At 42.9% G+C, this 17264-nt stretch overlaps 1 protein-coding gene across 1 annotated transcript; it reads right to left on the reverse strand.

Annotated features, from left to right (window-relative positions):
• Positions 1–40: 40 nt before the first annotated feature.
• On the reverse strand, positions 41–14327 carry PDIA6 (protein disulfide isomerase family A member 6). Its single transcript, XM_014894982.2, has 13 exons — positions 14204–14327; positions 11165–11306; positions 10334–10391; positions 9571–9697; positions 8968–9074; positions 7467–7600; positions 6933–7047; positions 5879–6019; positions 4619–4703; positions 4453–4525; positions 3299–3457; positions 1239–1335; positions 41–503 (listed from the first exon to the last, which is right to left on the reverse strand). Exons 1-13 carry the CDS (start codon positions 14325–14327, stop codon positions 435–437), a joined length of 1431 nt encoding a protein of 476 aa, XP_014750468.2. The 3' UTR covers positions 41–434.
• Positions 14328–17264: the final 2937 nt, after the last annotated feature.

The following is a 17264-nucleotide window of genomic DNA, read 5'->3' on the forward strand; positions in this document are numbered from 1 at the left end:
GTACTATGTGCACCTTTCTTACTCTATACAAGACTAACACTGTGTGTCAAAAATATTTTATTCTTTAATTGAAACAGAAGCTGAGCAGGTTCCACCTCCGTGAAAAAAATTACAGTTAAAATTGGTTACACTAACAGCCTCCAGTAACACTCAAACAGCACATTATCAACAAAAGATGTTCCAAAGAAATATCCATGTTGTCCTCAAAATATTTGTTACACAGAATACAATCAAGTTTACTGGTTATGACAATTCATAGAATTTCTGCAATGTTTTCTTGAGATGCGTACAGCCCACTGCTGCAGTGCATCCAATAGCACAGTGTGTCATGTGCTACTTCTCCATAAAAAGGCCACTGAAATATCTGTCTGATTGTGATCCAGGCTGCAAACTGCTGCGCAGGCTCTCCCAAGAAAAGAAGTTTCCTGAAGATGTCACAGCTCATCTTTACCCAAGTCATCCAGATCAACATCACTGAGATCAATGTCATCTTCAACTGGAAGCTGTTAAAAAGGGAAGGTTTTGAGTACATGTTTAGAAGTACTTAATGCCAGGAGATCTCCGAGTTGGAAAGATTCTTACTTCATCATGAGAGTAAAGCTCTTTCCTGTCATCTCTTTCATTCAGAAAACTCCCAAGTGCACTAAGCACAGGACAAGTGATCAGAGTTTAGACTAGGAGATTATTTTTTACTGTTCAAAATACTCCAGATGAAGGCTATACAAATGAACTATGTAACAAAACTGCTACCATATTCCATGTTTTTTTCTATCTGAAGTATATCAAACGACTGCAGTAACTTTGGTTTTTACATCAATGTTGAACCTTAAGAAGGTAGACTTGGTCACCATGTTATTTATTACACAGGCTTTACCTCACAAGCTTTCTGGCATTAAGACCTTGATGGCAAGGTCAGCATATTGCAGAACCCAAGTTTCCACAACACTGGGGTCTTGAATGCATGCACTACCATCACCCTTAGTCAGCACTGGTAATACATTTCTGCCTCAAGGGATCCAGCTTTCAGGATCACATAACAACAGTTAGGCAGGAACATCTGGTCCACAATGTCAGATGATCAATGTACCATTTGGTCCGCTGGCAGGATTAAGATAATGGGAAACCAGCAACACAATCTTGTAAGAACAAGAACTTTCACACTGACAGGTGTTAGTTACTCTATCCTGTCACTGAATGAAACAATTCCTCAGCACTTTCAGAAATGGAGCACCTCTTACCTCACCATCTTTGCCATCCCAAGGTTCAACTGAATGAATTTTGGGGAAAGCTCCACCACCCACTGGTGCTGTAGAACCACGACCAACAGAGAGTTCCCTGAGAAAAAACAAGTAAAAGTTAATTTTAAGAAATTCCTCCAACCTCTATTCACCTGGAACAGAACATGCTTCAGATAAGAGAAATACAAGTTCAAGATTTCATCTCTTTAAGTAGATCTAAACTGGATGCAAAAACTTCAAGAAGAAGAAAATGACAGAATCCCTAAAGTAGCATTAAAAATTTACAACTGGATTCAAAGACATATCTGAGATACACTATTTTGTATTTCAGCAGTGTAAAAATCACAGATAAGTGCAGCCGCTTTAATAATTTATCACTTAAGACAACTCCAAGAGGAGCCTATAACTCCAGTTCTGGAAGTCACTTCCAAGTGTTAGTTGAAATCACCAGTGTTCTTTAGTGGAGACAGCCTCCAAATGGTTTCAAAGGGTACAAGGTAACCAGCTTCGTTTGAGACACTCCACTTCGTTTGCTCCTTAGGCTTGCTCAAAAAGCCTAGAATTAAAATCCTGAAGAGCTAATCCCTTTGCATCTTTCAGAGGCAAATAAGACTGAACTAGCATTCCTCCCCATTTGTGGAGTTCACAATTTTGATGCTCTTCACAGTGCCAATTTCCTTACTTGTAGTCAACACTGCTGAGACTGCCTATTAGGTTGCAGAAGCTGTCTACAGCAGCTGAGTGAATGGCCAGCCACAGCAGCTGTGATTATATTGCTTTCTCTAGGCAGCACAGCTAAGCTGAAGTGTCAGGAAGAGATTATTCTAGCAAGTAGTGCTGTATGATAAGACAATACCAAACCAATTACCTAAAGCTGTTAAATTGGCTGTTGTGTCCTGGAAGCCCCATCTAGCCTCACCCAGGAGAGGCTTCACTAAGATGGACTTTGTAGACTAAGAAAATTTGCCATGTCTGATAAAGGTAGACACTTTCACGTACATTAGTACAAACTGCCTGGTATTTCTCTTCTTGCATCTGTACCCTGAATTTAACTTGATGCCCTAAGAATGTTCCTCTTTTTGGCATTAAGAAAAAAGTCTAATCACTTTCACAGGTACAAATATAGCACTGATTCCATTAATCCAGCAGGAACTGCATTCAATTAATCTATCTTTTAGGTGGAGAGAAGCTTTAGGCAAGGTGGAGAGAAACTGTTGCATTTGCTTTTGCAATTCTGGCTGTTCTCTGCCATTCTCCAAGGACAGACATAGAAACAGCACTTCTATTGTAAGGTCTCAAGAGCTCTTGCATAACTTATGGAAGCTGGTACTTTACGTGGAAGCAGAGTTCCCACTTCACTTTGACCACACTAAAGTAAGAGTTTAAGTTTAGCTGCTCTGTTTCAGTGCTGCTGCCACCCTCTGTCATCCTCTCCATTTCCTTTACCTATTCCATTCTTATCAGCACGGGCTCTTGCCCAGCTACACAACAGGCAGTTTCACGGGACTTGTGTTGAGCAGTGAGCTATTCACGTTTTGGATGGATTGTTTCGACTCTCCCAATCAATTTATCAAGTATCAGGAGAATGGAAAGGTGGGAGGGAGAAGACAGCACCAAACTCAATCAGAAAAATGAATAGCAACAATATAAAACAAATATACAACCTCAAGAACTTCAACAGCACCCATTATGATCCCTAAACTGGGGACTTTCCAATTACTAATGACTAGTCAGAATGCACCATTTGAATTAAATGGAATTCATTGTTAAGTTATTTCTTACCAGAGAAACAGAATTTTTCCACATCGAAGTCCACATCTGCTTTCAAATATTGGACTAAAACTACCTATCTCAGTCTAAATGGCCTTAATTCTGCACACCACAAAAAGGTAATGATTGCTTTATTGCACTCCCCATTGAAACCATTCCCTTACTCCACTGAATTCTCATCTCAGTTCTCTTAATTGTACAAGTCTTGTCTGATGCAGGAGAGTCTGCTTGTGGTGTAAAGAGTCATAGCTTCAGATACAGAAAGATTTAAGTCACTTAAGATTTCATACCTGAGAAACTCATTAATTCCTTGCTCACTGAATGATCCTTTCAGAAGAGCAAATTTCATCTTCCGAGCATTAATAGCTGCCATTGCTGGATACCCAAAGCCTCCAATCCCCAGAGAGCTCTCAAGATCTGACTGAGCACCTGCTTCTGTCCACAGCCACCTTGAGGAAAAAATGAAATAGAAAATTAATAATGAGGATAGGCACTACAATAATTTTCAAATCATATATTCTGCAACCCTGCAGAGTTCAAGTGGGGCTCTGTATTGCCCTTGACACTTTCAAAGTCAGCATGGAAAAGGAGAGTCCTGATCTTGAACCTTTCAACAAAAGAAAGCCCCCTCTCAGCAGCACCTCTAGGCCAGTCCCAACCACAGAGCCACCAAAAGCTGGATAAGAACAGCCACTGAACACAGTGCAGGGGAAGAACTGTTAGCAACATGAACACACTGCTACACTTTAGCCAGTATTAAAGGGAACGTTTAAAACTATTTAAGTCACAGACCTAAAGATTATAAAGTCCTGCCCAAATATCACTATGAAGGATTTCTAGCTAAGGACACTCAGTCTCAGTTCCTCTCATCTTAGCAAGTCCCATGAGGAACCTCTGGAATGAGCCAATCTCAGCATTTTCCCCCCAGGCTTTCATGCCATTTTGCTCCTCTTCACAGCAGCCAGCGTGACAGAACAGCACTCACTTTCCTGAGAAGTCCCAGAGATCCTAACCTGAACCTAAGATGGGTAAAGGCATAGCCTGCTGGCCTGTTTCTTTGAGAGCATGAAACATGTTAATAAACTGCAATTTACTTTTTTTGAGAATTCAACAGGCACACTCACCAAACAGCAAAAGTCAGTAGAAGAAACCTCCCTAAAATACTTGAGTATTCAGGACAAGAGTAAAAGATGCTTAATTTTATTAATACTTAGATATCACTTGTAAATGCAGAATTTGAGAGGTGGATGAAAATTAAGACAAAAAGGCTATTTTGAAGTCACAGCATTCCCTTCTCCAATAATTAGTGAAATACCAAGATACGCTACCCTGAACAAGGAACAACTCTTTCTTGTAGCTGAACAGGTATCATACAAATTTTATTCCATTACTCCCAAAAATGCTCACATATTTTCCAAGACAACCAGTGGACAAGAACACTTACCCCCACATTTTCTTTTTGTATTTTTCAGCCATTTTTAACATGACATCCAGGTAAGAATTTCTCCCTGAAGCTCCTGTTCGTTAAACAGAATCGGACATGTTAAAAAACACAGCTACATGCTTTAAGTGACAAATTAATACAGAAGTCTGCTTGCTTGTATGTGTACCTGTGTCAAGAATATGAGGCAGGACAGAAATGATGCAGAGCTGATGAGCGTCACAGGTACTCTTCAGAACATCCTCACTAATTATCTAGAAGAAAGCAGCAGAAACTCAATGACAGTAAGACCTGGTTCTTCAGTTGTGACTGTACTTCTCTCTAACAGCCTAGTAACTCCATCCTGCAAGGTAGTAAGCACTGAAAGAACTTGACACAAAAGCTCACAAGTCTTTTCTACTTCACTGGTCCCCCAGTACAAGAGTAATTCACAAAGTCTTCTGCTGAGACTTGCAGCAACAGGAAACTATGCAGTATCAAACAAGGCTTACAGAAAGCAGTCAGATGTCACTTCTTGCTCAAAATCACTGTTCTTGCCCAAGGCTGGAAAGAGCACCCCCAGGCCCATGTGAATGCCTGTGAGCACAAGGAGAGCCAGCAGAAGCAGCTTTTGCTGTGGATGAGGATGTTCAAGCAACAGTAACAGCAACATTGGTTTTGTGGGATCTGTCTCAAAAACGAATTGATCCAGTGACCTATGGCAGTGGTCTCCAACCTTTGATTGTGCATTCCATCAGTAAATAAATTTCTAAGCAAGCAGCCTCTGATATATATAAATCAATTATATGCATATACACATACATCAACATGTATTGCTATATTAATATTAAAGCATACAAAATAAAAAATTTAGCATGAGAAAGATGAAACAAGCACCATATAAAAAGAATATCTCAGTGTTTATTAACAGTACAGATATATTTTTTTCCTTCCTGCATCCCAATGGACTGTCTTGTGTGCACCTCACTTTGGAGACAAGTGATCACCATTTCAAATCTACCAACAGTAAGCTGAAAAAAGCTGCCTGACAGAGAGTGGAGTCTTTTGGACAACAAGCAAAACTACTCATCATGCATCTCTTAACAGACAGCTTGCAAATGACACGGCCCTGCCCTCTTATTGTAAGAAAAAGAGATGGGACACAGAACTTTTTCACTCATTCCTCAAGAGCAGATTCAGACACCCTAGCACCATCCTGTCAATGCCTTCACTGTATCAATTCTGATCATCTTCCAGACAACAATAAATTGACAGTAGAAATGAACGTTCAGCTTTTTGTTATTCAAAGCTTGTCATCCTTTACTTTCTGGGGCAAAATAGTGCAGAAGCACCGCACTTAGGCAGTCGTATTTACAGTTCATATAGACCTGTAAAAACTGCTGCTGAGAGTATGATGGAAAAGCAATTTGAGAAAATTATGTACAAGTACCTCCAGGAGCTCAGGTGGTGGTGCATTATCAGAAAATAGATCCAGAGCACGAGCAATGATATCAGATCTAGTTCTCCCACCATCATAATCAACAGGGTCTTCTCCTTTCTGGAAGATTTTAATGGTGGGAAATCCACGAATCTGCAAGACAAATTTAAACCATCAGCTTGAAATAAACCTGAATATTTATGGTGGAAATTATCTGCTTGTCTGATGTCCTCTAGACTGAGAGCAAGGGAGGAGATTCAATATCTTTGTGTATCGAGTCTCACATGTTCTGGCTCAATTTGAATTTTGTAGCTTCCTACCTTTGCAACAATTCAAAACAAGATGAATGTACACTAAAATGCTGCTTCAGGGTTTTGGCCTAATGAACCAGTAATGGTTTCATCTCAATTCAGATGCACCAAGCACTGCAGGCTTAAGCACCATGAGGACAATCTTTGCCCTTGATATTTATTAAACATTGATTTCCTGATTTGTCTGGGGATGGACAACACTGAGTCTACATGGCAGCAAGTGGACCTTAACCTTCTTCTGCTACACTTCCAGTAAATTGCTCAGTGTTCCCTCTACATTGTCAACCATGTGCACTTAGAGGGAAACTGCAGCACACTGTAAGCTCCGTGGACTGTAGTAAAAATTCAAAAGTATCCATTCTCTTTTGGCAAGCAACACACCTGATTTGGGCAGCTGATATTGTAGAAGTGATCCCTGATAACTGGCTCCAAGGGTTCCAGAGATGCCCAATCAGCCTACAGTCTCAAGAAAGAGACCTCTCACTCCAGATGATAAAGATATACAAGACGTTATGTAAATAAATAGCCTTTCTCCTCAGCAACATCTAGAAAAATTATTTTCCTCTTTCTCCATTTATTTATGTTGTTACTGACATTCATTAATTATTTGTGGAAAACAAATTGAATGTGTCACTTATTTTTGGCACAAAACATTTAAGTAGTAGCAGATTAAGGAAGAGTTCAGTAAGGATTGAAGAGAAATCTGACTTGGTAGAGATGGAAAGGAAATTGTAACCTCTGCAGAGCACACTCACCCCATATCGGCTTGCCAGCACCTGATTGACTGTTGCATCTACTGCAGCCAGCTTTACTTTTCCTTTTGTTTGTTCCTTCACCTCAGTGGCAGCAGCTGCCCATTCTGGCTCCAGGCTGAAAAACAGGGAGTACAAGTGCCCTAAGCTCTCTCAGAGCGAGCAAAAGTATACGACACCTCAACATTATGTCGTATGTTTTACTCAAGAAGAAAAGTCTCTTGCTGAGAATGACAGCTAAGAGAGTTATCCAAACAAGGCTGACGTCCTTCATCTGAAGGAATGAAAACTTTAATATAACTTCCAGATCTTATTTCTACTGATAACTGGAAATTTTACTGCTAAGGAGGAGTGCAACCAGAGCAGCACCAAAGGGCTCTGAGCAGAAGCCTACAAACTTTTGTTAGATCACCTTCCAAAAAAAAACCACCTCACTTCTGGTATACTAGAGATGCAAGGTCTCTTTTAGGGGATTAAGAGTATTAAACAAAACAGGCACTAACAGGAACTGAATTTTTAAAGTAAAACCTCATTTACTTTTTGCAGTGCCCACACCATGGGGCATAAAACTCCACCATCCACACATCGTCACTATTTATGACATTCTTATCAAAGCTGTCATCAGTCAGCTCAATCACATCCTTCTTATCTCCACCTCTGCTCTCCCGGCTCTGTAAGAAACAAACAGACCCTCATGTAAGAAGTAACCAAAACTGGTCTCCCACACAACTCCTGTGTGTGTCACATTGAACCAAATGATCTTTATTTGAGCAAGATACAAAACAGGCAGGGTTAGGTCATACAACTCTCCCTTTTTAAAACTGACAGTACACGCAGCCTAATCACCACAGCATTTTCAAGACACAGCAAACAAACCTTTTCTTGAAAAAAGAGAAACCGGATCAAACTGACTACCAAGAAGACGTGGGAGCACTTTTTCAGTTCTTCCTGCACTATCTCTCCATGAACAAAGTGCTCCCCATCCCCCACTTCCATCTGGAACCAAGCCCTAGTTTCCAGGCAAAACAAACATGTGGGAGTATGATACACACTACAGGGTACAGTCCACCCAGGTCTTCTATGTGCCAACCTGAGGATGTCAGAATGTACTTGCACCACGACTCAGAAATAGTAGTTGGGGCTGGACGCTTTTCAATTTACCTTCAGGGAGAAATCCAGCGAGCCAACTACAGAAAAACACTATCAAGTTAAGAAAACTGAATCTGTCTAATTTAAATTAGGACTAGGCAAATGGTACCTGAACTACCTGGAGAGTGGGGCTAACATGAACCCCAAAGTTCAAGGGCAGATGCACCTGGAGAGTAACAGCCCCATACACCAGTATATGCTCAGAACTGACTAGCTAGAAAGCAATTGTTCAAAGAGGAACATGAGTGTCCTGGTGGACAAGCTGAACATGAGGCAGCTCTGCAGTCCTGTGGCAAAGGTGGTCAACAGCCTCCTGAGCTGCACTAGGCAGAGACTTGCCAGAAGGTCTGAGGAGACAATCTTTTCTTCTGCTCAGCACAATGTGAAACACCTGGAGTGCTGGGTCTAGTTCTAGGCTCCTCCATAGGACAGGCATACATACACTGGAGCAAGTCTAGCCAATGGTCAGAGCTGATTAAGGGCTTTGAGCATCTGACATGTGATGTGAGGGTGCAGGAGAGTAAAGAAAACAAAGGCAGGCTCTTCACTGCAACAAGAGACAAAAGGGATAAAGTAGAAACACAAGAAGCACCATTCTATGTTTTAGGTTATAAAATCATAAGAGGAAAGATTTCTACTGTGAACACAGTCAAACACTGGACCAGGTTGCACGGAGAATGCAGTCTATTTGGAGTCTCAGATCTTGGAGATACAACTTTAAGGGGCACAGCCCTGAGCAATCTGCTCCAGCTGGTCCCGCACTGGGCAGGGCACCTGGACTAGATAAAACTCCAGACATACCTTCCAATTCTGTGACTGAGTTGGGAGCTTTGATCTCCTGTATAAGACAGTGTTCAGCTGAAAAACAAACACCCATTCCCTCAAATACCTGTTTTCCAGAACTGTATCCTCCACTTCTGCCACTAAGGCGTTCTTTCACCAGGGACCGAAGAGCACTTAGAGCAGCATCGACAATAGCATCACTTGTCCTGCCACCTGCAGTGCAGCAAAGTAAGTGATCAAACCATCAAAATGCCAGTTTAAGGTATGCTCCTAACAATTACAAACTTAATCCTCCCTCACCCTAATGATCTTTCAGGCAAAGCAGGACTGTGGCTATGAGTGATAGTACTAGTGGTGGGACATCTGACTTAAACACAAGCAGCAAGACTGACTTCACTAGATCTTTTCATTACATGGCTTTTCTGATGAGGAGTGACTCTATGGCAAGCTCCAAATAAAGAAAGGAAGAAAGGAATGATTCCTTGAAACTCCCTATCAAGCTTCAACAACTATGAACTGCAGGTGGGACTGTTAGACAATGCTAAGACACACACAATTTGGTCAAACCACTCCCACTCATCTGTCTCTTGGTTACTACAAGCACTAGACAGGAAGGAAAAACCACACAATACAGCATTAACAGCTACCATGATTACTGCATTCAGGGAAGTTTTTGAGCATGCAACATCTAAAATTTCATCACATTTACCCTGATAATCCTCTGCTTTGTTTTTGTTGGCTCCAAATATCTTGATAGTTGGAAACCCTCTGACTCCATACTGTCCACCCAAGGACTGATGTTTATCTGCATCTACTGCACCCACTTTCACTACTCCCTGCAGAAACAAAACAAAATATGACACCCAAGACTTCTACAGCAATTTAGCACCTTTTATACTCTCTGCTGGGAGCACAAGGGAAGGGGGGAAGAGAGAGGGGCAGTTACTAGGACTGCAACAGAACAGTAAAATACCCCAAAGCATTAAACTACAGAACATTATAAATGTCCACTTCTTTCTTCAGTATGAAAAAATAAACTTTAAATTGTTTGGGCTATTATTTAGTTGGGTTTTTTTGTTTGGCTTTTTAAGGAGAATATCTTTTACATAGGCAAGAGTTCAGCTATGAACAACAATTAGACAACATGTCTAATTCTTCTGTAATTAAAAAAACAGTCAACACCAATGGCTTACAAAGCTGTTTTCAGTCCTAGAGAATAGTAATGGGAATTCACAGGGACAGAACTTTCTTCCTCTACAATTCAATGGCTTCCTTTAAAAAAGATACAACAAACCAAACAAAACAAAAATCATGAGTTTTCAAGTGCCTGAATAACACTTTTCTGGCTAGACAAGTATGATTAAAGTGATAATGGTTGTAAGGACCAAACCCCTCCATATTCCAGTTCAGATGCCAAAACAGCCAAACTCTTCAATCCACTTCCACAAACACATTTGAAAGGCTAAACTTACTTTTAAAGCTGTTGCTGCTTTCTTCCACTCAGGGGTTAGCCTTTGACAATGACCACACCTTTTTAGAAAAACAAAAACAACAAAAAACTGTAAATGTCATTCAGCTCTGACAACTATTTCACAGTCACTTAGAGCAAACTGTAGGAGACTGAGTATTTACTCATGAAGAGGAAAGGAGCCTGGGCCACAGGATCATACCATCACTCAGGTATCTGAAGAAAAACCTCCACATTATATATAGACTGCAGCAACACTAGAAGAGGTACAGCAAGACTTTCCCTAGAACCCTCAGTCCAGACAGAGTCAAGCTGTTGCAATAAAAGGCCACTTTCTCCAGAATGTGGAGCTTCAGATGGCAATATCACAGAGGATTTGTACAAAGATGGAATATATATACCACCAGAATTCAAGTGGAATAGACTCTGGACCTGAAGAGAACAGTAGACAAAGAGGGACACTAAATTAAGATGCACAAAGCCAGTATTTTTAAATGGAAATTGGAAATGTTAAGTGTGAATTTAGATCTGTAATTTCACATTAGAATTAGACTCAAACACAGATGTGAGGGACTTTCTCACCTATCTACTGTACTTTAATCATTCATTTTTAATACTAATTTAACAAAAAGTAAAAACAAGTTGAAAAATGGCATAGGTTTTGCTACCCTATTTAAAGCAGGAATCCCAAGTACAGCTATTTTGCTACTCATGAGGCCATCAAACTGACAACTGTGGCGCCAACTACTAAATGAAACCTTGAGCTGATCAGCAGTAGATTCCCATGCTGCTCCTCTGTCATAAGAGTAAGCAAGTAACCAGCTGCAGTTCTTACCATGGGGCATAGAACTCCACGAGCCACAGGCTGTCGCTCTGAATGACCTCCTTGTTGAAGTTAGTTGGTGTGAGCTCTATCACATCATCACTGGCTGAATACAAACTGTTAACTGCCAGGAACAAAGTGCAGCTTACTGTGCCTACAACGAAAAGCAGAGACATCAGCAGTCCTGTTGAACATTTGTGACTCTCCTGTTGCCATGGCTAAATCTTCTCCCCACTCTTCACAAATCAGCAGTGGTGGGAAGGGATTCCAGTTAGACCAGATCAAAAAGGAAGTTAAGGCAAGATATATGCTCTCCCTCCTCGTTTAAAACATGATTCATAGGAGGACATAAAATAGGGTCTGTGCCTAAAGCTAGCTGGAGTTACACCACTCCTGCTCTGGCTCTGCAGAGAGACTTGTGTCCAAGCTCCTACCCCAACTCCTGCTGGTACCAAACCACCAGGATTTCTGCAGAGATCCCCACCATCAGCTATGTTTTCTTTCAGTTCTTGCAGAAACTCCTAAGCCAATTGTTCACACCTCTTGCACAGCAGGCACTCAAACACATCTGTTATGGCACCACATCACACAGGACTGTCCCAACTAGGCTTGGCACAGTTACACTGATTTTAGGACCAGCACTTGAGGCACTGGTAGTGCATCATTCTTGCTAGTGAGGATCCTAGTCTACCATTGATTTATGTCTTTAGGAACAGATTGGAAAACAACAGCTAAATCTCTCTGGTTAACAACTCAAGCATCCTGAGAATGCTAAAAAAATAACATTGAAAGATAAGAAATTGCTTTCTCTTATGGCTTTGTTCTTCTGATAATTTCTGGAACTTATTGCTTGAGACTTTGCACATAAAACTTCATAATCCCTCCTTCTACCCAGTCAAGGAGACTGAGAGATGACAAGCATCTCTGTAACAAAATCCATCCAACAAAAGACTTTTCTTAATCCACTAAAGACTGGAGCGAGTAGGAGCTCAGACACCCAAGTTGGAACCAGACATAAAAAAGCTTTGCTGCAAGTGGTTAACAACCTGAATGGGAAGCTGCATATTCTCTCTCAAGACTCAACATGAGAGAAAAACAGGTCAGTGATGCAGAACTCTATAGCACATGGTATACAGACTGCACAGCATCACCTACACTTTACCAGTCCCACGCAATAAAAGCCAGTTTCATTACCCCTGTTCTGCAAGAGAGAGAAGCTGACAGAAGTAACATCTTCCAGGTTACTCAAGCAGAGATCAGGACTGAATTGCCATACTATAAACCAGTGCCCTCTCCACTGCACCACTACCCCATCCTAATGGCTTCTTCTAGCACGAGGATCCAACTCTTCTGGGGTGAACAAAATCAGTTTCCACCACCAGATGTATGTGTTAGATTTGCTCTGTCTCTTCAGTACACCCATACACAAGCAGCACTTCGTCAGCATTGATCAACTGACTTCCAAGGCGATTTGTGGCTGTCACAGCATGTTACGGTGACCTACAGTAGCAGCTGCTGTTGCTGGGGTAGAGTAAGAAAAAAAAGGATGGAAAAAGCTCCTTGAATGTTACAGTCAGGCTCAAGAAAAACTTCTTCTTGACAGAATGAGACCATTAAATTGAAATCAACATATTCTCACTTCACCTTTTGGGTGATCTCTGGCAGAATACATTTAGAAGACAGAATACACTCAGCCACTTCTGTCCCTTGAAAGAGAGAAGTTCTAGTTTATGAAAATACACCTGCTAAAGAGAACTCACAAAAGAAACTACATGGTAAAATTCACCTAGTCCCCCATCACTCCATTTTGTTAAACTATGAGTCATGAACCAGTGGCATAACTTTCCTTTCTACAGTGAAACATTCAAGCTTTAATTCAACTTCAACAAAAATAATTTTCCTACAAGCATCAAGCCAGATAAATGCAAATCTGTTCTTGTTATTAAGGAAAAAAGAAATAAGCTGATTTCCAAAGCTGTTTTCTAATGTAAACAAATCACACAGAAGCATCAATAAACCAGCTAAGGCTGGTTTATTATTTATTGATTTATTATTTAATACCATGTTGGTATTACAAGTCCTAATTGAATCGCAAAGTTGCAAGTCCGTAGATCTATTTAAAAAAAGGCTTTTGTCATGGGATGGTAACGATTCTGTGAACTTCCTCCTACAGTTACCCTCTCCTGCAGCAGAGCTCGGTGCGCCGAGGCCCACACATCCCCCCTGTACACGTGCGCTCGGCGAGCACAGCCTGGGGCAGAGCTCCCGGCTCCTTCGGCATTCCCATCGAAGGGCCCGAAGGCCAGGGGATGGGGAACACCAGCCCCCCTCGGCTTCCTCCGTTTGCCTCGCTCATTGCTCTCTTGCTGCCCCCAAAGCACCAGATCGCCAGGCAGGGCAGCCAGGCACGCACGACACCGCCGCTTACTTAAATCACTCAAATCAAAGAAGGTCTTTGATTAGGCTGAGAGATAACCCTCATTTGCCTTTTTTTTTTTTCTCTCCGCATGTGCTTCGCTAACCCATGGAGCAACCCCCGGCCCCGCGGCACAGATCAGCCACAGCCAGATCGCGACTGCGAGCGCTGCCCCCCAGAATCAGTGGGGTTGGGGAAGCCCTCTGAGATCTGAGCCCACGACCGATCACCCCTACGTCAAATAGACCATGGCACTGAGTGTCCAGTCCTTCCTTAAACACTTTCAGGGACGGTGACTCCACCATCACCCCGGGCAGGCCATTCTGTTAGCTACTCACCCTGTGTGTGAGAAAATCCGTTCTAATGTCCAGTCTAAACCTCCCCTGGGGCAGCTTAAGTCTATATCCTCTAGTCCTACTGCAAGCTGCCTGGAAAAAGAGGCCGATCCCCACCTGGCTAAAACCTCCTTGCAGGAGGCTCTTCGCTCCGCCTGCTGCCTCGCAGAGCGGCCGCACGGCCCCCGGCCCCGCTCCCTCCCGCCGCGACAGGGCCCGCAAAGTCGGGGAAGAGAAAGTCGCGTTCCGCCGTGTCCCGCTGCCCCCTCAGACCGCGCCCCGGGCCCTCACGGCTCCTACCCCACCACAGCCGGCCCGCGCCGCGCACCCCCATGTCTGCCCCGCTCCCTCGGCTGCCGCCGCCGCCACGGCCTGCGTGCCCCGCCCCGCCCGCGCCACGCGCCCCGCCGTGGCCGCCGCGCATTGGCCGCGCCGGCGCCCGGGCAGCGCCGCAGCCAATGGGGAGCGGCCGCGCCAGCTGCTGCTGCGGCGCGCGGGGGGCTGGGGAGGCGCTGAGGGGCGGAGGAGGAGGGCGGTGGTGCCGGCTGGGCTGGGCGGGGCAGGGGTTCGGAGCTGCCGGGGGTACGGCCGTGGTGCAGGTGGCCTTGGTGGGCTGTGGTGGCCCGAGGAGAGCTCCCTCAGTCTGCTTCCAGCAGTTTCCAAGGATCTTGCCTTGCCCAGGGCGCCCCCAGCCGCTCCCGCCTCAGCGCTGGTGGTGCCCGGGCCTGGGCCAGAACCCGCGCAGGCCTTCAGGGAGAAGGAAGGCAGGCCAGGGATTGATCCTGTTAGGTGGCCAAGCTGCTTTGCTACAACCTCTGTGAAAACCATGGCAGGGATCTAGATCTGAAAAAAAAAAAAAATTAAAATGTTTTCAAATCGCAAGCTCGCCTATAGAAATTAGCCCAATTGAGTCTGCTGCAGTCTGCCAAAATAAAAGCTGAGCAGGAGACTAGTGCATGCTAATAAGGGGCTCTTAAACTCCGGATAACCTGCCTGCGTCCGACAGACGCTTGGAAAGTTTGGGTCCAGCAGCACAGCATGTAGTGGCTCTTTAGTATGAAAAATCAGCATCTCAGTTCAAAAACACTGGAAGCAACTGATTCGAAAAGCTGATATTCTGCCCCTCCCTTCCCCCAAAGATGGCACACTGCAGGTGGGCCCTAGGTTTTGGGGCTATATATTGGGCATAGATCCAGACAAAGGCTTTTGCAGAACTAGGACTACACGATTAAGTGAGCTGTGTAGTAATAGTACCTGAATTTAACATACCATTGAAATAGATTTTTTCAGCAGTTGGATCTGAAGTTGTCTAAATTTTATCCCCATCCACACCCCGACTGCTTCATGCTCACAAATTGCACTTTTCAGTATGGTTCAGTCTTATTTTTTGAGGGAATGAAGTTGTTAGCACGGTAAGAACAGACAGCCATTTTCACCCTCGATTTTTTTCAGAAATGGGAACACAGAGATACATGGAATAAACATTTTAATCATAATGGTTACAAAATACTGACGTCTTGGCATTTCCATCCATAAAAGGGCAGACTGCTGAGCAAGCAGGTTCAGGTTTGTGGCACTTCGTAGCTCTTAAGACAAAACATGTCTATTATTTTACGGATTCCTAAAGCAAACGGGAGCTGCTTTGTAGACCATCAATGAGTATTTCTCGAAAGTGTCTCCTACGTTCCACTGGTATGGTGAAAAAACGAAACATGAGAGGTCAGGACACTGTTGAGAAATTAGCATGACGTTAGCTACAGGTAAAATTCTCAAACCCAGAAATCATAAAAGAATCGTTTCATGGTGTGTAAATTAGCAGAGAAAATTGAGAATTGGGGGCGAGGGGAGAGAATGGCTAATAGAAGCATCTGCATAAGGATAAGAGCGATTTCTTGTCCACGTGTCTGCTAGAGTAAGTTGAATGGTTGTATTTAACATTGCTGTAGCACAGAGAAGCATGTGTTAAAGTACTTATTGCCGAACGAGAACCTTCTAGATTTTACTGCCTCGTTGTTATAAATGAGAGACAAAAGTCTCGATATTCAGCAAAATTTAGATTGCTTTATTTCATATAGACAGAGCAAGCAGCGTGCTGGGGAACGTGAGGAGTCACTGCCCACACCACGCTCCACCGAACCTTGGTTTGCAGCCTCTTCTTATACTGTGGTTTCCCGCCATAATCAATACTTTTTGGTTTCTTAGCAGTCCCAATTTTGCCAGGTAAGCAGTGGTGGTTGAATAAACATCCTTATCCCAATTCACAAAATCTCCGGCGATAGTTAGTTTCACAGATAACCATCTGGTCTTTGTAGATAACTACCAGCGACATTCTGGAAAGTCTGGTCCTTCAGATAGACAGCATTGATCAGACAAAGGCAGGAAGGGCTATCGGGAAATCTGATTTTGCAAGCTGGTAGTAGATGCAACTTATTTGGAAAACATAACCTAACATAATATAATATAACATAACAAGGTGATTTAAAACAGAACGATTTTATCATATAATTTCCTTTATCTAGTGTCCATGCTTCACTTCAGAGCTTAGTATTCTGGTTTATACAAACCCCAATGCTTTTGTGATTAACACGAATCTTTTATCAATTATGACATCGTCAAATTCCTGGTGAGTTTGGTTCTACAGGAACAGTTCAACATTTTTATGTTTGTTCTGGAAATACGCATAAGATAGTGCTGATGAAACTCGCACCATGACAAATATTAGTCGAGTGATAAATCACGATTGAAACAGGGAAACGATAGAGGCTGTGACAAATGAATTGCTTTCAGACAAAACGCATTAAAGATGGTAATGAGCTCACGTGGTGCTTTACTATCTCAGTGAAGAAGAATGGAACCTCGACAGATTTAGATGCTGTTTCTCCATTGCAGCATGAATTTTGACATATTAGTGCCAAGAAGTCTCATGTGACTATAGTACATACAAAGAGAATAGAGGAAAGATACTTTGTCTGCAGAGGATAGAGACAAGTTATTGAGTCTACATTTAAAGATACATAGATATTTTCAGGGACAGGATTAGACGGCACTTTGCAGATTTCCAAGGTCAGCAGGTTGACGAGGATACATTGTCCATGTATGAGCCTGTGACACTTCATGGACGTGCGCAGAGAAGCCAGCTGACACCAAACCCGAAATCGGCTTCCAGACAAAGGAAATGCTGTGTTTGAAGAACGCTTGTATTAGGACACCGAGATAATCAATATTATATGCGTAAGAAATCATCTTGTGTTCCAGGGGTCTTGCCTGGTTCCTGCCTTGGCAGATGAGTTTAAGGAGTGTAACACACAGGCATTTTACCTTTACAAGTTCTGGTTACTTTCTGATTTCCAAACTGAGATGA

Source organism: Sturnus vulgaris, chromosome 3, assembly GCF_052056855.1.
Source record: "Sturnus vulgaris isolate bStuVul1 chromosome 3, bStuVul1.hap1, whole genome shotgun sequence".
Classification (NCBI taxonomy): domain Eukaryota; kingdom Metazoa; phylum Chordata; class Aves; order Passeriformes; family Sturnidae; genus Sturnus; species Sturnus vulgaris.